This window comes from Myotis myotis, unplaced genomic scaffold (assembly GCF_014108235.1).
Source record: "Myotis myotis isolate mMyoMyo1 unplaced genomic scaffold, mMyoMyo1.p scaffold_m19_p_1, whole genome shotgun sequence".
NCBI lineage: Eukaryota > Metazoa > Chordata > Mammalia > Chiroptera > Vespertilionidae > Myotis > Myotis myotis.
Window position 1 is genome coordinate 131,878,043 of NW_023416313.1, and position 27,673 is coordinate 131,905,715.

Sequence of the window (27,673 nt, forward strand, 5' to 3'; positions counted from 1 at the left end):
AGACATGAGCAAGACGCTGTCACCTCCCTCGGGGAGCTCAGCGTCTAACAGCGGAGACTGTGGTTGGAGATATCAACCCATCTGGGTGCCGGCAGCTGGGGAGCACAGAAGAGGAGTGGCTGACCTGGCCAGGGTGGGTCAGGAAAGGCTCCCGGAACAAGGGCCACACAGGTAGCTTGGGGAGCGAGGAAGGGAGCACTCCAGGCCCCCGGAACAGTGTATGGAGAGGAAAGCCCTCTGCCGAGGATGAAATGCAGTGGCTCCCCACGAGCAGCTTCACATGGTCCTTCCTGCCTATTTGCACTTTCTTGTTTATTTCGAAGCTTCATGTTGATTGTCCTCCTTCCTCTAAGTAGAATGTAAGCACCATGAGAGTCTCATTCAGTGCTGGATCCCAGGCCTGGGCCGCAGCTGATGCCTGGTCAGTGTCTGGGTGCAGCCAGAGGACTGCCTGGAGGGCGGTCTGTGATCCTCTGTCCTCAGTGGGGACCTGAGGGCCTGCCCAGGAGGTGGGGCGGCTGCGGCAGGCCTGTGCTCTCTTCTGGGTCAGAAGGCAGGAAGGGGCAGCTGATGCTCAGTGAATACCCGAGAGGGAAAAATCAAGAGTATTCCCCCTGCTAGGGACTTTCTGGAACATGCAAAGAAACAAACTAGCTGTTCGTATACAGCCATAGAGTCAATGCTAAACTTCCAGGTAATTTGAAATCTTGTACCGCATGCACATACATCCATGCTTTATATGCCAAGAAAATTTCTGAAAAACATTCACAGGAAATTAATAGCAGGAGTGGGAATGTGGATCAGGAAGGAAATTTTCCCTATACTCTTCTATATTTGAACTTTTTAACTGTGAGCATGAATTCCTATATAAGGTTTTTGGTTTTTTGGTTTTTTAAGAAGAAGAAAAGTAAAGGCACTTGGGCCTCTTAGAGATTTGGACCCACTCAGTTTTTGGAGGATTCAGGGTTTTACTAGCTTCCCAGGTGAGTCTGATGGGCCCGGCCTGGAATTACAGCACAGGTCACACCTCCTCTTAGGAGTCTTCCCTCATCACCACTCTCAGGCTTCTCACTCTCCCCAAATTCTTGCAGCAATTGCCAAGGAGGAAATCACACACACACACACCCGTTTGGGGCATCGATGACAGCAGGAACTCTCATGCAGCTCTTGTAGCCAGCAGCACCTAACACAATGCTACAGCCCTTCTTCCCCCTAAAAGTTGCCTTCTGCAGACCGCCATTTGTGGCCCTCGACTCAATGGCACCAACTTAGAGAATGGAGGGCCCGGTGGTAGAGGATGTACATGTGTCTAGCTCGGTGCGAGCAATAGGGACTAGTGGAGACTGTGGTAAACTGACTGGATCAGCACTGTCTATGGGCATTCGAAGTCACATTTGTTTTCAGTCACTGCTGGCCACCAGTGTACAAAACACATCTGTGGGCCAGATGAATCCTGTGGAGGATCAGTCCACAGCTCCAGTGTCTATAAATTCTTGCTGAGTGATCTTACCCACTCTCCCAGCTTGCATGCAAATGATGATGGCTTTAATTTAGCATCCCAGACCACAGCAAGTCCCTGGCTTCAGGCATGTGTCCCCACTGCCTGCTGGCTGCCCTCACACACACCTGGTCCAGCTCACCACAACTTGAACGGAATTGTTCATCTATCCACTGTGAGATGCTGGTGCTTTTAGTTGCAGAGAACAGGTTCTTTCCAGTTACATTAAGGAAAAGGGATTTGTTGCACAGCTTTGTGTAGACTGAACAGAAGCCACCAATGCTGGTACAGCCCCGGGCACTGGCCCCTCTCACAGCCTCACCCCTGAGCTGGTATTTCCCTTTGGCATATCTACTGCTCTCTCCGTGTCTGCACCATCAGCTCCCTCTCCTCACAGCCTTTTCTAGTCTTCAGCCCAAGCCTAGGCAAGATCCAAATCCAGTGTGCCTATAAGAACTAATTACTGCTGATGTCAGGCTGTCCCATGGGTCCCCCAGTGGAGGGTCAGGCTCCCCCCCTCCCCCCACATACAGCAACTGCCCAGAGCTGCTTCCCTGAGTGGGGCCAGCGAAGGAGGAGTTGGACTCCAGGTGCTGTGGTGACATAGGGGCGGCTCATGGGCCTTCTCTTCCTCCTGTGTCCTCACCACGGAGATGGCAGCCCCAGTCCTCTTGAAGACCTGCTATCCTGGCCTTCACTTGCCATACAGAAGACCCCAAACCCTCCGGTGTTTTCTCTCTGAACTCCTGTGGGGATCTTTCTGTCCCCCCGATCCAGCTGCCACCACCTGCAGACACCTGTCCTTCCTTGGACAGCTGCTTGTCTTCCTGCCTCATGTCTACCCTCCTCTCCTCAGCGGCAAAGCCATTTGCCCAGGAACCTCCTTCCTCTATACTTTTTGGGAGCTTCCTGGTACCTGAAGGATAGGCTGTCTACCAGGTGTACCGGTTAATAATGCAGATTTTGTAATCCAAGAAAACACGATAATTTCAAGAGAAACATCAAAAGTGCTTTATTCGAGATAATGTCCATCGCTAGCTCCACATTTCCCCATCTTTCAGGTAATTTGTGGATCCGTCCCAATAGAACTTTTCTTGTTTTGAGGCAAACCATTCAGAGACCCAATTTTCCACTTCTTCGTACGTTTTGAAGTGCTGCTCAGAAAGTGCGTGTGCCATCGACCGGAACAAGTGGTAATCTGAAGGAGCAAGGTCTGGTGAATACAGCGGGTGGGTTAATACTTCCTACGCAAGATCTTTTAATGTGTCTTTAACTGGTTTTGAAGTGTGTGATGGTGCATTATCATGAAGCAAAATTACTTTGCCGTGTCTTCTGGCACATTCTGGTTGTTTTATGATCAAAGCGTGGTTCAAATTGATTATTTGTTGTCAGTAGCGATCAGTATTAGCTGTTTCACCTGGTTTTAGAAGCTCATAATACACCACACCTTCCTGATCCCACCAAACACAGAGCATTGTCTTCTTTCCGAAGCGATTTGGCCTTGCAGTCGATGTGGATGGTTGACCTGGATCAACCCATGATTTTGTGCATTTGGTATTCTCAGAATAAATCCATTTTACATCATCAGTCACAATGGGATGCAAAAAAAGACTTTGTTTCGTGCCATTGAAGCAACATTTTACTGATGACTTTTCGGTTTTCCATTTGTCTTTCATTCAGTTGATGTGGCACCCATTTTCCTTCCTTTAAAATCTTTCCCATTGCTTGTAAATGATCGGAAATTGCTGAGCAACGTTTAATCTTTCTGCAAGTTGTTTTTGAGTTTGACATGCATCTTCATCCAATAATGCTTGTAATTGTTGGTCTTCAAACTTTTGCAGTTGACCTGGACATTCTTTGTCTTTCACATCGAAATCATCACTTTTAAAGCATTTAAACTAGCATTCACAAGTATCTTGAGATGGAGCATGTTCACCATAAGTTTCCCAAAGTATACAATAACTTTCAGCAGCACCTTTCTTCAAAATAATGAATTAAAACTTCCTGCAAATGCACTTTTTTTGGCACGAAATTTGACATTTTTAAACATAAAAATATCTGTGATGATAACACCTTCAGCAAATTTGACATATGACGCTGTGAAGCTTGCTGTCAATACAACAAAATAGCATACATATCAAATTGCATATATATGAACATATGTGTAACGCCATCTATTGAAAATATCCTCATTATTAACCAGTACACCTGGTACCTCAGTGTGGGAGCACAGCCTCCCTGGCCTCCCACTGTCCATTTCACCACCGTCTCTACTACTCACTGACAGGTTTTACGCCAGAGCAGCAGCAAATTGCTCTTAGTTCTTGAATAAACTGTTCCCTTTATGCCTCCATGCCTTTATTCTTGGTTAGCCCTGCCACCGGCAGCCCCTCTGTCTCCTATAAAACTCTGCTCATCCTGAGACAAAGCACAGGCATCTGCTACTTCCACCCTCAAAAAACTATTCCGGTTCAATGTCCATGCTCTCTGTACTCAAAACATTTTTTGCGTATCTCTGAAATCAATAAAAATATTTTTAATGAAATAGGTACTTGGATCCTAAATCAGCCCTGTGGGGATAGATGCTTTAGAATCCTATCAGCCCAAGAAGGTCTTATAGCCATTAAAGATGTCACCAGCCAGTCCCCTGTGCAGCCTGGCTGGTGACACTGTGTTTTGTGGCAGGAGTGGCAATTCCTTATTTGCTGACAAGCCTCATCCCTTGCAGGCCTGGAGTCTGTTGATTCCTGTTAATTTTTCCTCATTATGCCGATCTCTAGACTGTAGCTGTGTTCTGCACAGTTGGGCTATATGGGAAGATTAGGAACTTGTGTGGGGCTGGAACTCCCACTGTGGCTGCCATGCGCTGGGCTGTCGAGGATGAGTTCTGTGCTACCCAGCTTACACCTGGCCTTCCAGAACCCAGCCCTGCCTCCTGCTCTGTCCACCCTGACAGCCCCAGCCGCAATCCCACCCCTCCCCACTGTCCATTCCCAACTGGGCCTGTCTCTGCCCCATGTGGGCCTCAAGCATGTACAAGACCTTCCCCTGGGTCTTGACCAGCCAAGCAAAACGGGACAGGAAGTCACAGAAACATAGCATCTTAAAGCCAGATATAATATAGGGAATTTTCTGGTCTGTCCTCTCCATGTTCAGATAAGAAAATTTTGGTCCAGAGAGTATCAGTGGCCTACTGATGGTGAAAGTGGCATTGGAGATGATAGTAGAACTGGGGTGAGAACCTACGATTTTATGGAATGAATTGTATTTGGGGTTATTAATAAAAATTCCTACTTCTGTTATGTTTGTTAGATAGTTGTTGGTGTCTCCAGAACTATATGTTACTTGCACCAATCCCAACAACCCAATTTAAAAATCAACTTTGAGAGGGTTCAGTGGAAAAGGGTGATAGTATTCTAATTTGTGGCAGCTTATGCTTATTGCATATTAATTGGCAAAACTATAACCTTTAAAATACCCAGGGTTGACATGATAGGGTGATAACATACAAGTTAAGGTGACTTGTGGCAACTTGGTACTCACGCTGATAAAATTTCTTTTTCTTCCCATGATGATTTATTAAACAAAATGAACCTAGAACAGGCCCTAAATGAATAATAAACTTACATTTTGTGTGTTTTTTCCCACTGACCCATCATCTATAAAGGGGCAATATCATAGACACTAAGATCAATAACATTAATCACAGGAGGCTGTCTGGTGGGTTTTAGGTGTATGCGACTCTGTGTTGAATGATGTATGGAATCAGGGTGGACTCAGTTATCACCTGACTTGGCCCTCTTTGCTCTTGAGTGCACCACGAGTTCACTTGTGTGCCGCCTGTGCCTGCGGAGTGTGTGATCCTTGCTGAGACTGTGTCTGCAGCGCGCACAGTGGGGTTTCCTCAACTGGAGTGGAAACAGCCTTCCGTGCAGGCAGGTGTCTGATTGCCACACTGGAGATGCAGCGTTTCAGATCCTTCCTTTATCCTGTCTTCCAGGCTCTGTGGCTACCCTCCCTTTTATGATGAAAATGACTCCAAGCTCTTTGAACTCATACTCAAGGCAGAGTATGAGTTTGACTCCCCCTACTGGGATGACATCTCTGACTCTGGTAAGTCTTGGCTCCTGGTGGGCCGCCCTGGGACGGTACACCCTCACCTGACCTGACAGGACGCTCTGCACTTGGGCTTGACTAGCCAAGTGGAGGGCAGGGGGCCCAAATCAAGTCATGGGACAGGGACTCACTCTTCTACCAAATCCTAGCCTGGCCCTGACCTGGGTGCCCCAAGGAGTGAAACCATATTAGCTAATATCTATTGAGTGCTTACTGTGTCCTGAGCCCTGAAGCTGTGCACATGTGCTCCCTCACTCAATCCTCAGGACAACCTATCAGATGGTATTGCTATTAACCCATTTGACAGATGAGGAAACTGAGGCCCAGAAGGTGAAATAACTTGTCTCAAGTCACATAGGTAGTATGTGGCAGAGCTAGGACTCAAGCCAAGACCAAATCCAGAGCCCACGTCTCAGTTGCCACACCACACCAAAACATCCCCAGGGAAGTTCAGCGTTTCTTCCTCAGGGTTAAAGGTCAAAACCAAGGCCCATATAAACTGACAAAAGTTCTCAAGCTGATACGAAGAGGACAGTAGTAATACTTCCTATCAAGTAGGATGGTATAAGAATCAAATAAAATAATAAATGAAACAGAGTTTTGTACTCACTGATGAGCTATTCAAATATTGCATTTTCTTATTTGTGTAATTTCCTTCTAACTGGAAACATCTGCTTCCTTCCTCAATCTTCCAAAACCTGAAGAACAGTTCTCCAAGGCTTGCAGGAAAGAGCCATGTGGGGAATATTTTACTTCTCACCTGGGAAGGGCATGGCCTTCCCCCAGAAGCCCAGGCTGCGGGCAGTGAGCTGCCAGACCATAGAGGCCCTGACCTGGGTGCCCCAGGAGTGAAACCATATTAGCTAATATCTATTGAGTGCTTACTGTATCCTGAGCCTTGAAGCTGTGCACATGTGCTCCCTCACTCAATCCTCAGGACAACCTATCAGATGGTATTGCTATTAACCCATTTGACAGATGAGGAAACTGAGGCCCAGAAGGTGAAGTAACTTGTCTCAACCTGACCAGATTTCCAACCTGCCCCACAGCTGTCATCTTCCGATCCTGTGATCTGGTCTCACATGTTCTCAGTTGTCTGCTGTTGGGCCACACACCCCATCCAGGGCCTTCAAGCACTGCACTTCCCACCAGGGCCCATCTCACTGCGCCAGCTAGTCCAGGACCTGTCCAGCTTAGCAAATGTTGAATTCTAAAACATGCAGAGGACATCCACAAACCAGCTCCCCATGGCAGCAGTGAGCAGAGTGAAAGTCTGGTGGTGACAAAGATATTTCATCTCTGAACCAAAAGTGCCCCTAGCTGCCAGAGGGAAGGGGCTGGAGTTGGGAGGGCAGGGTCCAGCCCTGGCCTGGCTGCCTCTTCACTGGCAGGTCACCATTCAGAGTTCCAAACCTGGCTTCCCTTTTCACCAAATGCTGGTACCCATGTCTAGGGTACTGTAAGGTCTGTGGAGGGCTGGTCTCATCATTTCCATGCTACACACGACACTCTCAGAGACTGCTGGTATCATAGCTCAAGCCACAGACTGATTCCTTCCCTTGTGCTTCCTTTCTGAACAGCAAAAGACTTCATTCGGAATCTGATGGAGAAAGATCCAAACAAAAGATACACATGTGAGCAGGCAGCTCGGCACCCATGGTAAGAATAACCACCCACTAGAGAGACCGTGTGTCTACCACCTTCCCAGGGTGACATTCTGTTGGCTGTCAGGAACTGGGAAAGCCCAGCAATGCTTGCATGTCACTCTGCCAGGGGCCTCGATACTGTCCCATGCCAGCACTCGGGATCTTTTGTTCTTTCAGGATCAGCCTCCCAAGTGCACTAATGACAGGTTAAGTGTGGGAAAGATAGCTGTAGCTTTTTCACTTTACATGAATATTTTAGGACCATTTTTAGTGAAGGTAATTGCCCAACGAGGCATTAAGATGGGAGTTTTATTCCTTGGGTTTATTGCTCAGTAGTTAAATGAATTGAGTTATATCTTTTTCCCTTCTAAGATGCTTTTCAAGTTAGTCTTTCTTCACTTCCAGAGGGATCAGCCGATGGTTGATGCATTCTATGTACATTTCAGCAGCGCCCTTGAGGCCATGTTGGTTATAAAACTTAGTAGATTTGAACCACCTTCACTATCAACTAGCTGTGATTTTGGGTTTATACTTAACTTCTCTTGCCCCAGTTTTCTCATCTTTAAAATGAGGGTACCGATACCTAGTTGATAGTGTTGACGTAAGAAATAACTGAGATAATGCATGTCAAGGGTTTGTCGCGATGTCTGGTATAGAGTAAATGCTTCGTTAGCTGTTATTGCTAAAGCAATAGGAGCATCCACTTGAAACAAAGGCCAGGAGTATTAAAATACGCAATATAATGAAAACAAATGAATGGAACTTTGATTTCGGAGAAATTCCCTCTAGGAGACACTCTAGAAGACTGTCCCCGGGTTTATTCTGTCATCCCTTGTGGCATTTCCTCCAGGGCCTCATATGCTGGTTAACCCCCAAGAGGAGCTGCTTAGGGTAGTGCCATGAACCAGCTTCGCAGCATTTTAATTTATAATAACAGCCATCATTTATTGAGCAATTATTATGTTCCAGGTACTGTACTAACTGCATTAATAGTATCTCATTTTGCTTCTTTACAATAACCTTGTAAGGTAGGCTTTATCTCCATGTCAGAGGTAAGGAAATGGATTTAGAAAGGTGAAGTAACTTAGCCAAGACAATACAACTACGTAATGGCAAAGCCAGAACTGTTTCCAGCCAGAACTGGGGGGCTCCAAAATGAGTGCTCTTCCCCACCTGCAGATAAGAGGTGTAAAGGGGAAAGAAGGAAAGGGCTAGAGGGGTAAATAAATAATTTTCTGGGTAAGGAGGCAGTTTTTATTATATATCATCTTGATTATTTGTTTTAGTAAGTCATTCTGTACAATAGGTCAAAGTATGTGGCCATAAAGATAATCAAGTTTTCTTACCTTTTAAACAATGGGCCTTTAAATCTGTAAGACCTTTTTTCCCAGTCTTATTGAGATATAATTGACATACAACACTGTGTAAGGTTAAGGTGTACAGTAGAATGACTTGACATTCATATTTACTGTGAAATGATTACCACAATAAGTTGAGTTAACATCCATCACCTTCAAAATTGTTTTTTCCTTGTAATGAGAAGCTTTAGGATATACCATACAGTAGTGTAACCGTACTCATCACGTAAATTACATCCCCAGGACTCATTTTTCTTATATGTATGAGACTTTTGGGATTATGTTATAAAGGAGGGAAATGACCTCAAAAGAAGGGAAGGGCATGGCTCAGTGGTTAGTATATTGGCACTCGAACCAAGGAGTCGTGGGTTCAATTCCAGTCAAGGGCACGTACTTAGGTTGCAGGTTCCCCATGCTGGTTGAGGCTAGTGTGGGAGGCAATTGATGTGGCTCTCTCACATCGATGTTTCTCTCTCTCTCCTCTCCCCCACCCCCTTCTTTCCACTCTCTCTAAAATCAATGGTAAATATATCCTCCAGTGAGGATTTTAAAAAAGAAGAAGGGAAGTGATTTGCTTCCAAGTACTTGTTCACTAATACAGCCTCACTTCGTGGAAGGCAGAAGGAGGCCAGTTAAAGCCCAGTTTCTCCTTCACCAGCCATTTTTGAAAAACCAAAGGAGAGGTCATTTTTACTCAAGTGTAAGAAGGAGAGGTCATTGAAGGGCCTGGCAGAGGGACAGGGTGGCCTCCGCAGAATCAAGGACTTCACAGAGATGCGAGCCGCACACTAAGAGAACCCTTTCACTGGGTCATCCAGACAGGGAGGGGTTGCAGGCCTGAGAGCCGCCTGGGTCCTGCTGGCGGCATATGCTACACACCCGTCCCTCTTGCCACAGCACCAGGTGTTCCTGGAGCAAGAGGGACAGAGGAGTGAGGTGGGAGATGTGACTAGAAAGGAAGGCAGAACTAGGGTTCTGGCATGAGCCCTGCTTGTCCTGGTTTCACCACTATAACTGAGTGGTGGGCAAGCTCTTTGACCCTTTGGGCCTCCCCTATAGAATAGAGATCATAAATAACAGTAGTATATACCCCACAGGGCTTTTCCAGGGGTTAAATGAGATAATACATACAAAAGAGAAGAAGAGTACCTAGGACCTAATAAGTCTCCAATCTATAAGAATTGCCATTATTTTAGGATTGTGCTAAGGAATGTGTGCTTTTCCTTTTGGGCAGTGGGGGCCCTGGCAGGTTTTAAGCAGGGTGATCAGATTTACATTTCAGAAAACTCAACCTGGCGGCCCAGGAGAGGGTGACTGTGGTGTGTGCTGTGCTGAATGAGTCTGGGGCTGGGGAAAAGTGCAAGAGGTGAAGACCTGAGTCATCAGCCTGGGTCACAGTAGGACATGTTAATTGCAAACTGAACACATAAATACCTTCTTCAGGGGTATTTTTCCCTCCAGTTTTTTATAATTTTTACTATTCATTTCAAAATTCCCAAGAAGTCAAACATTGGAAAGTGGTTTTTAAAAGAAGAAGAAGAAGAAAGAATGCATTTGACTCAAGCATCATTAAAAGCCCACTTGCTTGCCTGTATGCTATGCCTGTTTCTTTTATGTGAAATTCGCGGGTGAAGAACAACATGGATTCAGCTGAGCACCAGCGAGGAGTGGAGTGGCTGTCCTAGTGATGCCTGGCTCTGTGGGCATCACCGTTCTGGAATCTGCCCTCTCCACACATCAACTCTCTCCAGAGGGCAGCTCCTCTTATTCTGCACTTGCTCTTCCAGGGTAATCAAGGCCACCGAGGGCCAGGAGAGGCCTCTGAAGTCACAGACGCCTTCCCTTAGCCTCAAAGCAGACACTCCAGCCAGGAGGGGCTCCTTGTGGAGGGCAGCCGCCCACTGCCCCAGGTGTTTCCTGAGCCCCCTGCAGGCCTTGCCTTTCTCCTGGTGGTGCATGGACAGGGGCCTGCAGGCTGCTGGCTGGTGGCCGAAGAGTAGGGAATGGCAAGCGGCATGTGGGACCCCACTCCTGGTTACAGGGAAGCAGCTTGACGGGGTTCAGATTGTTCTGAACCTCAGTCTCCAGTCTCAGTGAGTGACAAGCAAACCAGAGTGATGATCCTGGGCCCCAGTGACCGGTGCCCATGACAATGGCAGTGTGCTCACCTTCTGACCTGCCATGTCAGCCAGGCCAGGGTGGCACCTGCAGCCCTCGGTATTCATGGAGACCCCTCCCGTCTTCTGTCTCCATCCAGCCACGCTGGAATTAGGACACAACCCGGAAGTCTGGGAGACCCCGACTGAGGCACAGAGCCATCCCCACGCCGGTCTTGAGCAAGTGGCTAGAAGAATGCAAAGTCAGGACTGTGGAGGCAGAGCAGCCTGTGTAGGAAACACAAGAACTCCAAGGCCAGGAGAGATAAGTTGATGCTCTGTGTGGCGGAGGACAGAGCGATTTATAGAAATGCCACCTGCAGTGTTGGAATAGAGGAAAAAACTGAAAAGCAAGGGATAATAGGAGATGTGTGTGTGTGTGTGTGTGTGTGTGTGTGTGTGTGTGTGTGTGTTTATAAGGAAATTTCCTGTAGTGGAGGCATCACGTATCACGTATTCCAAGGACAAGGAGATGACAACTAAGGCTCCTTCCAGTTCTCCGATTCCCGGCCTCCTTTTGTTGATGGCTAAGGCTGACCTAGCAGCACTGAGCATCGGGAGCCCACACCTTGTCGCTGTGACCAGCCTGCTCCTGTGAGCAGCAGCCTCCGGAGGGGGAGCCTGTGCTGGTGGCCAGGCGACTGCTCCCCAGGGCCACTGCCCAGCAGGAGCCTGAGGACTCTGCTTCTGCCCTGCTTGGTTCTTCCCCAGCGCGGCTTCCCCTAGGGCTGTGGGAAGGGAGCATGGAACATTCCTGAGATAATTGGAAGTGTGCATTTTCCTTCCATCTGGGCCCACGCTCACCCACAGAGAAGGGAGTGTCTGCTGCTCGCTGGCCTGTTTGGTTTGGAGGGCGGCTCTGCACTGTGGCCGTGCTCAGCCCCGCGAGTTCCATACTTCCTACCACTCTGTGCGGCTGTTTCCAAGAAAGAGCTGGCCACCGGGTTGGAGTGGCCTCCTTTCCTAAGGATGTAACTTTATAAACAAAGCAGGAGGAATTACTCACGAGCTCTCCAGGAGAAAACGCCTGCTAACCATGTCGACAGCCCCAGCCCCTGGCTGTCGGGTTTGGGATGCTTGCCCACTCAGACATCCTATCTCTATTCACAATGTGTCTCGGGAAAGGTGATTGGCAGTTGTTGGAAGTGGAAACCTGGCCATGAGGTTAGGTCTGAGTGTCCTCTGGGCTAAGTGCCTTCAGCCCTGCTGGGAGCAGGGTCTGTAGGGGGAGCTGCTTTGAGCAGGGACATCAGACTGGATTCAAGACGTAGGCCCAGCCTGGCACAGACTTCATGTTCAGTCCCTCAGCCATGTTTTCAGTTCTAAAGTGAAAGGCTGGGTAGGAACACATTTTGTATCCAGGAATTATTTCTTGTCTGAATAAGCCCTGAGCGTCTTCCTTTCATTTCCCAAAACATGTGGACTTAATAGTCTGGCATCCGGGCTGTTTAGTGTCCAGGACCCTTTGGGTCTGGAGCGACAGGTTTCCTCACATACCTTCCAGCCAGAAAGGATGCTCAGCGTCCCTGTCACCTGTCTGCCCTTTAAGTTCTCCAAGATGCAAGACATTATTTTTTAGGCATCAAAGATGAACCTAGAATGTCTTGGTTTGCTGATAAGGAAAGATGGAAGGTTCCAAACCCACAGGACTAAGTGCAAAATACAGCTTCCTCTGACCCTGGGGGAGGCCAGCGGTGAATGTGGAGGGAGGATGGTGTGAGGGAGGGAAGGGATGTGTGGGAGAGGAATGGGCTAGGAGTGACCTGCGGGTGATGACTAAGACCAGAGAGGCTGTCAGGGAAGAGAGAAGAGGAGAGAGGGAGGTGTAAGATGGGGTGGGGGCAGAGGGAGGAAGTCATAGGCTGAGGGGATCTCTAAGGACAGGAGGTAAAGAGCAAACCTACCTTCTTCTTTGCTAATAGAAGACTAAGGGACAAGCAAGAACTAGTGCCCAGTAACACCAAGGACCCAGCTGACTGTAAAGTGGATGTGTCCTGGCATTTATGAGGGCTTATCTGGGAAATTCAGGAGTAGGGGTGCCAAGTAGAGCTGAGCTAGGGTTAGGCCCTCACCCTGAGCACAGAGAGGGGGCTGGGTGCCCAGGGTGGTTGTAGGTGAGCAGATGCTGTGGAGCTCAGGTCAGTGAGGATGGAACCAGAAGGGAGCTGTTGGCCGCAGGTGTGAGCTGGTCCACGGGAAGGAGGGCCCAGAGCAGGCAGAGAGGGGCCTCAGGCAGGAGGAGGCTGGGAAGAAGGCCCTGGGAGGGTTCTGGTGGTCAGACCAGGCAGGGAACACATTTGAGATGGTGGAGGCAAAGCTGCAGGTAGAAAACTGGCATAGAGGTTGGGAGAGGGAGAAGGAAGGGGAGAAGGATGGAAACTGAGGTCAGGGTGTGTTGTCATAGTGGATGCCACAGGAATGGGGGTCAAAAAAGGAAAAAGTGAGAGTCAGGCAGAGGTCAACCATGAAGGTGCTGACCCGCCTGGAGAGGATGCAGTGTGTGGAAATTGACAGGACTTGGAGTAGAAATCGACAGACGTTGGAGTGCCTGTGATCTGTGCACAGACTAGAGCAGCCTGGAAGGCGGGGCCAAGCCAGCACCCTCGGGAAAAGGTCAGGATGAGGCTTCCAGGAAAGCAGGGCCCGTCCGTGCCAGAGCCCCCCGAGACCTCTTCAGAAGAAGCATCTTTGCCTGTGTTTCAGGATCGCAGGGGACACGGCCCTCAACAAGAACATCCACGAGTCCGTCAGTGCCCAGATCCGGAAGAACTTCGCCAAGAGCAAATGGAGAGTAAGTCCTGTGTCGATCCGACTCCCAGTGAGTCTAACCACGCACTTGCCTTGCAGTTTGAGCAGTTTTTCTTTCTAAGGGTCACTGTCACTGCGTTTGAGGAAAAGCCCCCAGGCCCTCACCCAAATAATTTTGCTAATTTTAACCAATAATTATGAAGACTTGAAGGGACTATCATGGTGTGAGAGGAGTGAAGTCTGAGATTTAACATTTCCCCTCTGTGAGACAAAAATGGCAGTAGCGCCAGCTCCGACTCACGTGCTGTACCTTAACGTGGTTTTTGCTTTCTTCACCTGCTGGGACTTAAAGTGACATTACGGGGAGACGAACAGGAAATCTGAGTTGAACCCATCCATCCTTTCTGATAAAAATGTGATGAATGTAAATTTTTGGGGCTTTGTGACCATCAACCAGTTACCTCAGTAAACCCGTGTTCTAATCAACTCGGGTCCTTAAGTGCCAGCAGTGAGGGGCCATACAGAAACAAAATCAGTTCCACCGACCTCCTTTATTCCGAGGCTACTATTCTTTAGTACGGAATCACCAGTAATAGGAAAGTGAAAATTATTTTAAAATGTCATGTTTTCTAAAAGTCACTTCTCTTAGATCAGTGATGGCGAACCTGTCAGAGGTGAACGCGAACTCATTTTTTTGGTTGATTTTTCGTTGTTAAATGACATTTAAATATATAAAATAAACATCAAAAATATAAGTCTTTGTTTTACTATGGTTGGAAATATAAAAAAAATTCTATATGTGACACGGCACCAGAGTTAAGTTAGGGTTTTTCAAAATGCTGACACGCTGAGCTCAAAAGGTTCGCCATCACTGTCTTAGATTATAGAGAGAACTAGTTTATGTTTATTCTGTATGTCTATTATGTGAGAAGAAATATGTTCTTTTCTCCAAAATATATTTTGATTGGGGGAGGGGTCAAATCCATTAGTATACTTTTGGAAGAAGGGACAATGTAAATTTTCTTTCTAGAGTATCATGAGAACATTTTTAGAAGTTTGAAATGCTTCGAGTGACAGGAAAAATAATAGGAGGCAGTCTGCATCTTTTTCATTAACTGGAATTACTTTGCCTGCTTTTGTCCTTTCTTGAATTTCAGCAAGCGTTTAATGCCACCGCCGTTGTGAGGCATATGAGAAGACTCCATCTGGGCAGCAGCCTGGACAGTTCAAATGCAGGCAGCCTCAGTTTGGCCGGCCAAAATGATTGTGAGTATGGAGCAAAAGCAGCTTTTCAGCTGGAGATCTGGGATAGAGGAGGGCGCTGTCATTTGCTGAGTACCTCCTGTATGTTAGGCACTTTCAATGATTTTCCCCATTTAATACTCCCAACAATCCTAGGACATGATTTAGTATTTTAAAGTATTTTCTCTTTTATCACATTTATTGGGGTGACATTGGTTAACGGCATTATACAAGTTTCAAGTGAACATCTTTATGTTATGACGTCTGCATTTGCTATTGTGTGCTCACCGCCCGAAGCCAGTCTCCTTCTTTCACCTTGTATTTGACCTCCTTTATCCTCCTCATCCTCTTCTCCCTTTCCTTCTGGTAGCCATCAGGCTGTATCTGTGTCTATGAGTTTGTGTGTGGGGGTGGGGGGGTGTTTGTTTGTTGCTTTCTGTTTTATATCCCACACATGAGTGAAATCACAAGGTTCTTGTCCTTTTCTGCCTGACTTACTTTATTTAGCAGTATGTCATATGGCAGTAATTCATATTTTTGTGGCCTAGCAGTATTCCATTGTGTATATGTACCACATTTTCTTTATATAATCATCTATTGAAGGACACTTAGGTTGTTTCTATGCCTTGGCCACTGTGTATAATGCTGCAGCGAACATAGTGATACATATGTCCTTACAAATAAGTGTTTTCAATTTTTTCATGTAGATACCCAGAAGAGGGATTGCTGGGTCATGTAGTACTCTATTTTTATTTATTTGAGGAACTTCTGTACTGTTTTTATAGTGGCTGTACCAATTTACATTATGAAAATGCACTATTTAATATATACACAACCCTAGGCACTGCTATTTTTATTTATAGATGATGAATCTGTTTCAAGTTCATGTCTGTCTGGATAAAAAGCCCAGACACTTTCTGCTCTATCTCCTTGCCCTCTGATTTGCTGTCTTTGAGTCACTGTTAAGGGTTGAGGAAGGGATGGCAGAGACTCCTAGCAGCCTGCTCTCACTGACTTTTCATCTATTTTTTGATGAGGATGATGATAATTGGAGCTGATTTATATAAAATGCATTGGCCTTACAATCAAAGTAATAGTAATCATATTTCCTTGTCCTTCATCTTGGCATGGGATGTTATGTCACTGAGGATGCACTTACACTCCCCTATTTCTCTCTCCCATCCCCCCCCCATATATTTATCTTAATCTCACATCTGGCCATTCCAGTGGCTCCTCTCTACTTGAGCAGTTGCCTTGATCTTCCCCATCTGCCCTCGCTTCCTAGCTATGGAGCACCCTTCAGTCAGCTTGGTTTCATTCTGGGCATCACAGTTCTTCTCATTTCCCTTAGAAAAAGATTTGCTTCATCACTAAATAATCCTTCCATCTCATTCAGGAATTCCAGCCCTTCAGTTTTTCCAAGAAATCTCCATGAAGATAAACCAAAGAATTTATATACTTATGTGCATAGCCCATGGACACGGGCAATAGGGTAGTGAAGACCTGGCAGGGGGGTGGTAGGAGCTGGGAAGAGGGGGGAAGGAGGGATGGGACAAATCTGTAATACTATCAACAATAAAAAATATATTTAAAAATGAAAAATCTTCATGAGTCCCCCAACCCAATTGCACACTCCCGTAGACCCACGTTTCCAGTCAGCATAGTTCCTCTCCACCCTCTGGTCAAAGGAAACCCATAATCGGTCATTTCTTTGAATATTTAGGCAATGGCTCTGACAGTGAAGCCATCAGAATCATTTATTTTATGGATCTTCCAAGCCTGCAAAGTCCATGGGGTGGGGGGGTGGGGGGGGGCACTGCTGGAGCTTAGCTCAGTGGGTTCATCCACATCCAGCCTCCCGGTGCAGCATTTCTGCTTGGGACGCATTTGACTGTGGTCTGTGAAGGCCGAGTTCAGGCCAGGCTGCTGAGCTCACACCGGATAGGCAACAGCCCCTTGGTGTGCGCCCTGTCCGGGTGCTTCTTAGCCAGGAGTGCAGACCACACACAAGCAGGGGTCATAGGGGCATCACATTCTCTCTTCGTTCTTAAAATAACAACTTCATGAAGTGTTGTTCTCATAATGACAGTGTTTATTCAGCACCCAGTTTGATACCTAGTACATAGTAAGTGCTCATTATGGAACCTATTGGAATGTGGTGGCTACCCCATGTGGTATTCAAATACAAAGCAGTTATAAGTATAATGAAAAAAGGAGGGAAGAGTTGGGTCTAGAAAGAAAGCATTCTGAACACATTGCAATTGCTTTCCTATGGACAGGTAAACGTTTAGGGTCCACTGTGGAGAAGTTTGGCCCCTGCACAAACCCTTGCCATAAGAAGGGGGAGCATTTCCTTCTGAAGTTTGAATCCTTGTGTCCACTGTCCCCTGCAGGTCTGGCACCCTCCACGCTCTGTAGTTTCATTTCCTCTTCATCAGGGGTCCCCGGAGTGGGAGCCGAGCGGAGACCGAGGCCCACCACTGTGACGACTGTGCACTCTGGAAGCAAGTGACTGGCTCTGGATGTGGGGCCCAGGGGCGAAGCCTCGGGCAGAGCCAGGGAAGGGGGTCCCCAGGGCCATCAGTGCCACCAGCCACCCCAGAGTGACCCCACCTTGCATGGTGCGCCTACCTGCACAGGACTGGAAGAAGAAGTTTTTTATGGCCATATTTTATACTGCAATTCTGAAGTGTTCATTTCTCACAAACTGTACTGACTCAAGGGAGCTGATTTAACAGGACCTGGTGCTGTATATATGAATCTTGCAAAGCTCTAATGGATGGACTCTCTTTGTCCTCTCCCCAACTTTCTTCATTTCTGCTCTTCTCACTGTAGGTAACCATCTATGTTGTATTTTTCATTAATGACATAAAAGGTTTCAACTGGATTATTTAAGTATTGGTAAATATTGTGCATTAGGGGTTTTTTTCCTTTTAAGATATATGTCCTTGCAATCTATACTTAGTTACATGACCTATATCGTTTGCTTGTTGGTAGTGAAGTTTTATGTTAACCGTTAGGAGATTTTTTCCCCTCCAAGGCGAATTTCAAGGGATTTTTAAAATTTATAAGAAGAGGATCAAGAATCTGTCTCCAAAGTGAAGAGTGCACTTTACTTCTCCTCCTTCTCTCTGTCCTTCCCTGGACAGCTGAGCAGCGCCACCGGGGCTGGCTTCTCCGGCCACTTGGGGCAGGCCCTGCAGAGCCCTTTCCTGGCGGCTCCTCCAGCGAACCCCCGCCAACCAGAGACACTAGCGGCCTCGTGCCCCCAGCGCTCAGACAGTAAGAAGGCTGCTCCCCTGAGAGTGAAACTTTAGAGGCGAGACTTGCTGTGAAGGAGATGCCCACCCAGCAGATGGTTAAGGACCTTTCTCACAAAAGGAACAAGATGCCATTTTGTTTAAAGTGAACTTTCCGCGCTGCTCTCATTTCTCATGGGGGTAATGCCTGGAAGCTCTGCTCTCAGCTATGCAGTTTCCAAACTAATCGCTCTTTCTCTCTTTTTTAAAAAAATGCATTTCTAATCTTACACTTACAATGACCTCCAACTCACATAAGTTGTTTCGCACATTTTTACCCTGTTCTTTATAAATATTACCTGGAGGAGGGGAGGGCAGTGGCTTTGGAAAGAGAGTGGCTGGGGCGGTAAAGAGAGGTGAACTGCCAAGCAAGCAGGACACAGCTGCAGTGATGGCCAGAGACGGTCCAGCCAGGCCCAGCTGGCACTGAAGCTGTCCCTCTGATCAGGGCTGTCTGAAAACCAAAGACCTGTGATGGGGGCGGGGGACTGAAGGATTTCCCAGGGTGTAGGACTTGCAGAGCTATAACTGGCAATGACCCTGGCAAAGTGGGCCATGTCATTCACCCACGTGGTGGATGGGTGTTCAAGATAAAGCACGCACAGGGTGAAATCCAGGGCAAACCTTTTCAAGGAGACTTCAAGGATGCTGTCTTGTAGAGGCAAGCAGGTGGCTCCAAATGCCAGCTTTGCAAAAGCCCTCCCTCAATGGTCAGGCAACGCCATGAGTCTGCATTCTGCACAGACAGCTTAAGCTCATCGTGTGTCCCTGTGGGTCTGCTGATGGTCCAGCGACTTTCCTAGCTGTTGTCCTCAAGCTCTGCTCCTGCTGTTGGCCAGACTTGGCAGGTCCTGTTGGTCAAACCATCTTCATCACTTCCACAACCTTGCCTATGTACAGGCCAAATGTTTAGCAATAGCCTCCCCAACACACACACACACACACACACACACGCGCACGCACACGCACACACACAGTATTCGGTTTAGAGCTCCATTCTGCCTCCTTTAGGATGGCAGAGCAGGTATGCATAAGAGCAGCTGGAAAGACAGGCAGCTGGTCTACCCTGTTTTCACATACCTCATAGGCACTCAGCTCCTGGGCAGGAATCCCCTTTGGCATCTGTCACACATGCAACCAGAGTAAAATCAGACTATCACTCTTCAAAATCTGTAAAAAGCCTGGAAAACAACAAAATGACAACAGAGCCAGTTAAGAAATAAGTGTCAGCTGAGTGAGATATACAGCCACCCAGGTTGATGCATTTGTCCAAGTCGTTGCCAGTTAGCACTGTGAGTCCTCACCTTCAGAAGGGCGATAGCATGAGCCTTGTAAAGAGAATCTGAGGAAACGGAGGCATCTCTCCAGGAGGCTTGGTAGGATGTTGCTTATTAATAGGCGTAATGGAGCATTTAAGTTTCTACAGTATAAGAAAATAATCAGCATCATAGGGAGTGAAAATTTGCCTAAAGTTTTGAATCCTTGTGTCCACTGTCCCCCGCAGGTCTGGCACCCTCCACGCCATGCCAGCTCGTAGCGTAGTGTCCTAGGAACTGAGCAGTCAGGCTTGGAGCAAAAGAAGACAATTTTGGCTAAACAGGCCCGGCGCTGGCACTTAGGAAGCAAATTCCGTTATTGGTGGTTACATTGTTTTCTGGAGCTAACGTGAGGGGTGCATGTGTATTCAATTAGCTTGAAAGTATGTCTTACCTGAGAAGTGTGGAGCAGCTGAAAGATGGGCCCTGCTGCAGCTTTCCTCCTGCAGTTCGGGTCAGCTCTTGGCCACGCTGGCCTGTAGCAGTCAGGTCTCAGTCAATACAGTGCAGGGGACGGAGACTGGTTTCAGCCCAAAGCTTGACCTTGACATCAGGCAAGTCTGTACTGTCTCAATGCCACCAGACTTAGGTAATTTCCTGTTGTTTTATGAAGAGGAGAAAGTAACTACCATGTGGAAGAACTATTGGTCTTTTGAGAGAGCCTGAGTGGTCAAAGGCTAGAGGTTCTTCCGCCGTATTTGGGATTATTTATGCTTCGTCACAACACAGGAAGAGAACCCAGAATGTGCCTTTTGTTAAGACCTGCCGAATAGGTGGCAGAGTCAGATTTCACCAAGAGTAGCTGAGCATTTCATATGTGCACTGGCTGATACTCGCCCGGGAGCCAGTGTGTGCGGTGAGGCTAAGGTGGACCTCCTGCCCCATCACAGGCTGCCTTCCATTTGGTCTCCTCACCTTCTTAGAGCAAGTGGATTTCTTCTCACCTGAACATTACATTTGAAATAGTGTCCTTGAGTGATTTTTCCCTTAACTGCCTGTCTGTGCCTCCCTCGCTTTCCTGGCCTTCATCTCACTGTTGAGACCATAGAGAAGCTAGCATGTTCCTGAAACAGCGAGCACCTGCTCACTCGCAGGTCCCAGGCAGACCTGTAGTGTATCCCTCCTAACCAGGTCTCTGGGGTCCGGACTGCTCACTGCGCTCCCTCAGCGAGCACACAGGGCTGGGGCGTCGGGTTGGCATGAGATAGAGGCAGCTGGAGCTGAGAGGGGCAGGGCCCGCCCACATGAAGTGCGCACAAACCACAAACGCTCTTGAGAAAAGATGCCAGATGGAGCAATAGCAGTGCCAGGTCTGCTCATGGCAGTTTCACCACCTCCTGCTGCCCTTGGCTCTGCAGGAGAATAGAAAGGATTGTTCCCTTAAAGAAAACTGCAGCGTGCCCTAAGGGCAGGCATGGCTCTGTTTTCTTTACTATGGCAGTGGTTCCAGTCACTTCTGAAATCTCACCCCAAGAATGGAGCAGCACACGCGCGCGCGCACACACACGTACATGCACACACACGTGCGCGCACACACACACACACACACGCATGCACGCGCGTGCTTGACCTTGGACAGGATCCCACTCTCCAGGAGCTCTTAACGTAGTGTCCTAGGAACTAGGCGGTCCGGCTTGGAGCAAAAGAAGACACCTTTGGCCCAACAGTCCAGGCGCTGGCACTTAGGGAGCATGAGCCATCTGATGGAAGGGATTAGACTCAGTTTACCTGTCCAGCACTAATCCCATCCTGTTCACTTGTCTACCTTGGTGTCCAGCAGGTCCTGGATGGATTGTGGGAGCGAGAGGGGGACTCCCCTTTAGAATGAAGGCCAAGGACACCAGAGACAAAGAAAGGGAGCCCAAGGGACCCTCCTGAAAGGAGGCTGACCCTCTCTCTCAGGAGTAGCAGCTCAATCTGATTAACCCACTGGGGTTCGTGAGGTTTGACATTTCATGAGCAGTTTTGAACAGAAAGGAAAGACCGTGTCCCAGTGGAGACAACTCAGTATTGTTAAGGCTTTGCACTATGGCTCTGTTACCCACCTAAGCCTTGACCACTACCGATTTCGCACTAGGGAAGCCATACAGAACCGTCATCATCGCTCCAGGGCTGGAGACAGGAGCGCTGGGCCACGCCTTTGCGATCTTGCCAGCAACACCCTACTTTATGGGACTTCACAGCGCACTGCGTGGTTCCTTTGGAAATGAGAAAGGGAAGCAAAAGCCGGCAAAGGGCAGCTCCTCTGCTTCCCCGAAGAGAAATGAGATGCACTCTTTCCCAGGACCGCAGTCACCTCTGGCAAACGAAACAAGGTCCTCTGATAACCAGTACACGGAGCCTCTGCACGTCCCCGAAGCAATGCCACGCCCCGTTCTGTCTGCTCACACTCGCAGTTTGCCTTTTCCTCAACACATTCCAGACCAAACACTGTCTAGTTTGTCTCCAAAATAAATGTGTAGGAACTCACCATGCTTTGGGGGGCACCTGATCCTACTTGGGAGCTTCAAGTGTATCTGACATTTGCCAAAAAATGTGTTCCAGTCCTTTGGCTTTCAGAATTGAAAATGTTAAGATAGAACGGGTGAACAGGGCAAACAGATTCCTAAAAGGAGGGACACTTATTTCCTGAACACGCAAGAAAACTAGGCTGTAGATGAGTTCGCTACTGTGAACAGCAGACAGGGAGGAGAACGAGGAAGGTAGTGGCCCACACCCCCCTCCGGCCCAAACCTTCATTGTGGTCCCCGTGCCTCATGATCTGCCACCAGGAGTGGGCACAGTGGCCTCGCCCCACTGTGAGGATGGCCCTGCATGCCAGCCAAGGCCTGGCCCACCACCTGCAGCGGGAGCAGCTCAGCTTGGGGCTCTGGGGCCCCACTTCTACTAACCCAAAGGCTGTGCATTTGGCAGCCAAACCCACAGCATGTGGCTGCCACGTCTGATTTTGTGGACAAAGCGTGGAATGGCTTATTTGTATCTTTCTACACCAAAGGGACAAACTGTTGCATTCATTCTTTGTACTAAAGCCGCTTCTGCATTTGCTATATCTGTTTTTAACCCTTTGGTCTCCAGGGAACTTCTACGATGATTATGTATTCTGCTTATTTACTGAATTATTTTAGTTAGAGGTGATTTTATTTTCTTACGGACAGGAAAAAAGAAAACAAGAGGAGTGTTTGAGGTTTCAGTCACAGCGATAAGATGTCACCAGGAGCTCAAAAGCCCCAAACACCAGATAAATGACTTCTCAAAGGAAAACCTTAACCTGGACAGACAGGTTCCTGGCCCTCATGGTCGGCCTGCACTTTGGGGAACTGGGTGCTGAGATGGAGGATGGGGGGAGAGAGACAGAGACAGAGAGGGAGGTTTGTACTCTCCTTCCCAGGGCATTTGGCCTCAGAATGGAGTGAAATGCTGTCAAATGGCAACAGAAATGGTTAGTTTTCAAAGGTGGGGCCACATGTTTCAGAGCATTTATCTCAGTCCCACGCTCAGGTTGGAAAACATAACATGTACATTCTGTCCAGAATCGAATTTGGGACAATTTCTCAATTGGCTTTAGTCATTACACACGCCCTTCTTGCAGCTCTCTCAGCACTGAGCATGTTTTCCAAAAGGAATGTCCCCATGTCTGTTATTACCAGGCCTGCAACTGGTTCCATTTTCCCATGAAAACATGCTTGTCCAAAAGAAGGGAAACTGTGCATTTATTCCATGCATGTAATAAACTCTGCAAGAAGTTTAGCCCTCATAGGTTTGCGGCTCTGCAAAATTGTGAATGGGCAATGTAGCAAATGATATTCTGCCTTGACAATCATGTACACATATCAAGATTTCTATCATAATGATAATGAGACTGATGGCTTCTTGTTTTCCTCCAATAAAGACAGTTTAATCACCTTCAAATGTATGTGGTTTGTTTCCTCCATAAGGAGCAGGAGGTGGATGTCCCAACAGCTCTCCTTTCCTCTTCTGTCTGAATTTTGGATTTGAAGGAAAGTTTTGAATTGAGCCCCCAGAAACAAATGAGGTCCCCTAAATATTTCACATCACTGGTCCAATGAGCAGGAAGTGTCATGGAGGGCTGGGCATATCTTGGCTTTGGGGTATGTGGAGGGTGCCCAGTTGAACACCTTGCTAGATAGGAAAGCTCCCCCTTTTCCTTGCTGCTGCAGAAGGTGGCTGCAGTGAGCCCAGAAACTCAAATCACACTAACTAGATGGTCATCATTTGTTTGGAGGAAAAACCAAGGCTAATTCCAGGAAGCCCTCTGTGAGTGGCGTTGAGAGGGCACACACACGTCCATGTTCTCAACACAGCCTTGGAGTTCTCCATGCCCAGAAAAAGGTTCCTTTTTGAGTATAAGGCTGGCTGCTATATATTTTGTGGGGGGTCTTGGGCGGGGGAGGATTGTTCCTAGGTCATCATATATATTGAGGGGATTGAGCCTGATGTCAAGACAATTCCCTCAATCAAAATAGTAACCAAAGGATTCCAAAATGGCAATGGAGTAAGTGGAAGCTACACTGTCACACTCCCAGGAACAAGCTGGAAATAAAACTAACTACAGAAGAATCACCCTGAAAAATCAACTGAGGACTAGCTGGAGAGAACCCTGATAACCAAGGACAAAAAGCAGGGACCTCATAGAGATTGGTAGAAAGTGCAGAGGTGAGAAAGGGCTGGCCAGGCTCCCACAGATAGCAGCTGAAGTCCCGGAGAGATACCTCAGCTGTGGGGGGTTCCCATGGAAAACTCTGGGGACTAAACCCTAAGCTAGGCCACCCAGCAGAGAGCACCAAAACTGAGAAAGGTGCTCACATAACAATTGGCTGTGAAAAGAAGCAGTCTGCCAGTGAGAGGCATCTGGAAATACAGGCACTCTCTTAAAGGGCCAACCCATAAAATTTTGTGTGCAGCCACTCACCTGGGCTCTGGTAGAGGGAGGGCAGAGTTGTGTGAGGAGAGTCTAAGGTTGGGAGTTCTGGGGTTGGGGCTTGAAGGGGCCACCCAAGTTTCTTGTGCTGAGTCATTCCCTCACACTTTGGAGGAGATCTTTTTCCTTCATGAATTTACTATCCAGGCACTTTTTGCCTGGGCAGGAAGGCAGTTGACCCACCCTGTTGGAAGACCTCTTGCCCTAATCTGTGGTTAATAACCTGAGGCTAACCAAGACTCATAACAATCAAACTGCAGGCAGAGGAGGATCTCTAGAGGCTTTGAATCTTTGCCTGATCTCCTTTTGGGATCAGATCTAGGAAAAGCAGACCCTGGTACACATCTCAGTCTTTTCCAAAAGCACGTAGCCCCAGCAGAGATGGATTGCTGATAGCTTAAAAACAGTACTCAGGGCCAGTCACAAACAGTGTCTGACATTGTCCTGCACTAGCAGATCTACTCAATACACAGACACAAACTCAAACAAAATGGAGAGATAAAAAAATAAACCCCAATGAAAGGACAAGAGAATTCTCCAGAAGAAGAGCTAAATGAAATGGAGATAAGAAATTTATCAGACATAGACTTCAAAATAATGATGGCAAAGGTGCTCAACAGCATTAAAAAAATATATAGTAACTATGAAGAATGACATGGCACTAATAAAGAATACAGTGGAAGGAATACACAGCAGATAAGGGTAAGCCTAGGACTGTATCAGTGAATTAGAATACAAGGTAGGAAAAAAAAATCACTCAACCAGAAAACCAAAAAGAAAGAAACAATTAAAAAACAGGAGGACAGCCCTAACCAGTTTGGCTCAGTGGATAGAGCATCAGCCTGCGGACTGAAAGGTCCCAGGTTCGATTCTGGTCGAGGACATGTGCCTTGGTTGTGGGCACATCCCCGGTGGAAAGTGTGCAGGAGGCAGCTGGTCAATGTTTCTCTCTCATCGATGTTTCTAGTTCTCTATCCCTCTCCCTTCCTCTCTGTAAAAATCAATAAAATATATATTTAAAAAAAACACACAAAAAAAACACAGGAGGACAGCTTAAGGGAACTGTGGGACAACATGAAACGTAATAATATCTGCATAATAGGTGTGCCAGTAGTAGAAAAAAGTGAGCAAAAGAGAAGAAATAATGGTGGAGGAAAATGTCACACAAGTTCAGGAGGCACAGAGAGTCCCAAGCAAGAAGAAGAACCCAAATAGGCTGACACCCAGACATATCATAATTAAAATGCCAAAAATTAAACACAAAGAGAGAATCTTAAAGGCAGAAAGAGAAAGGCAATGTGTTACCTACAAAGAAACTCCCATAAGGCTATCATCTGATTTTTCATCAGAAACTCTAGAGGACAGAGGAGAATGGCATGAAGTATTCAAGGTAATGGAAAGCAAGGATCTGAAACCAAAATTACTATATCCAGCAAGGCTATCATGAAAATAGATGATGAAATAAAGAGCTTCCAAGAGAAAAAAAAAGGTTAAAGGAGTTTATCACCACCAAACTTGCACTGCAAGAAATACTAAAGAGACTGCTGTAATGAGAAGAAGAAAGAGAGAGAGAGAGAGAGGCATAAATAATTAAAATGGCAATATATAAGTACCTATCCATAACTTTAAATGTAAATGGATTAAATACTCCAATCAAAAGACATATGGTAGCTGAATGAATACAAAAACATGAACCAATCATATTCTGTCTACAAGAAATGCACCTCAGAACAAAAGACTCACACAGGATGAGAGCGAAGGGGTGGAAAAAATTTTCCATGTAAATGGAAATGAAAAAATAAACTGGGTTAGCAATACTAATATCTGACAAAATAGAATTCAAAATGAAGGCCATCACAAGAGACAATAAAGGTCACTACATAAGGGATCAACCCCAAAAGAGAATAAAACCCTGTAAACATATATGCACCCAGTACAGGAGCAATCTAAATATACTTTAAGGAAGAGATCGACAGCCATACAGTCACATTGGGTGACTTTAACACCTCAGTGACTTCATTGGATAGATGTTCCAGACAAAGAACTAACAAGGAAACAGAGACTCTAAATGACACACTGAATCAAATGGATTTAATTGACATTTATAGACCATTTCACTCCAAAGCTGCAGAATAGACATTCTTCTCAAGTGCACATGGGTCATTCTCAAAGACAGACCACATGTTAGGGCACACAAAAAATCTCTGGAAGTTCAATAACATTAAAATCATATCAAGCATCTTCTCAGACCACTATGGTATGAAATTAGAAATCAATTACAGTAAAAGTACTCGAAAACATTCAAACAAATGAAGGCTAAATAGCTTGTTAGTAAACAATGAGTAGTTTACACATGAGATCAAGAAAGAAATAAAAAACTTCCTATAATAACTGCTCAAAATCTATGGGACATAGTCCTGAGACGTAAATAAATATCAGTACAGGCCTACCTCAAATAATAATAATAATAATAATAATAATAATAATAATAATAATAATAAGCTAACACTAAAACTTAAAATATTAGAAAGAGAACAACAAGAAAATTCCACAGTGAGTAGAAGGAAGTAAATAAAAAAGATTAGAGCAGAAATAAATGACATAGAGACTGAAAAAGCAATACCAAAAAAATCAATGAAACCAAGAGCTGGTTCTTTCAAAAGATAAACAAGATTGATGGACCTTTACCCAGGCTCATCAAGAAACAAAGAGAGAGGACCCAAATAAATAAAATCAGAAACAAAAGCTGTGAAGTAACAACTGACATCACAGAAATACAAAGGATTGTAAGAAAATACTATAAAAAATTATATGCCGGAGAAACCAAGATGGCAGCATAGGTAAACACCGGAAATTGCTGCCTCACACAACCACTTCAAAAATACAACTAAAAGACAAAACGGACATCATCCAGAACCACAGGAAGGCTGGCTGAGTGGAAATTCTACAACTAGAAGGAAAGAGAAAAGTACGCTGAGACTCAGAGGAGGTGCGGAAGTAAAGTGCAGAGGTATGGAGGCACATGTGGAAAGTGCTGGCAACTGAGGACACGGTTGTCTTTTTCAATTGGGAGGGAGTCTCAAGCTCCTGACTGCTCTGAACTCCAGTTCCAGGCGAGTCTCTAGGGACCCAGACTCATACAGAGAGAAACTGGACTGTCTGGCATCAGTCGGAACTCGAGGGCGGCTTTCTCTCAGAGGTGCTTGCAGTGATTACCGGGACACTGAGATGCAGAGCCTCAGGGTAGGACTGTGGAGCAGCCATAGCTGCTTGCTCTGCCCTGTTGATTCCCTGAGACCCCACCCCACCCAAGCTGTGCGCAGAGGCTTTTGTATATGAAAGGCCTGGCCCTTTG

General features: G+C 46.7%; 1 protein-coding gene across 3 annotated transcripts in view; it reads left to right on the forward strand.

Annotated features, from left to right (window-relative positions):
- The window catches only part of CAMK1D (calcium/calmodulin dependent protein kinase ID), a 393,203-nt gene extending 369,915 nt beyond the window's left edge, over positions 1–23,288 (forward strand). For 2 of the 3 annotated variants that reach the window (XM_036352547.1, XM_036352559.1), the window contains 5 exons: positions 5,499–5,611; positions 7,195–7,273; positions 13,478–13,565; positions 14,680–14,788; positions 17,158–23,288. In XM_036352547.1, the coding sequence (XP_036208440.1) occupies positions 5,499–5,611; positions 7,195–7,273; positions 13,478–13,565; positions 14,680–14,788; positions 17,158–17,276 (508 nt within the window). In that variant the 3' untranslated portion in view covers positions 17,277–23,288. Of the gene's footprint in view, positions 1–5,498; positions 5,612–7,194; positions 7,274–13,477; positions 13,566–14,679; positions 14,789–16,160; positions 16,318–17,157 lie in introns of those variants that run through there. The other variant, XM_036352553.1, reaches the window with a different exon arrangement.
- Positions 23,289–27,673: the final 4,385 nt, after the last annotated feature.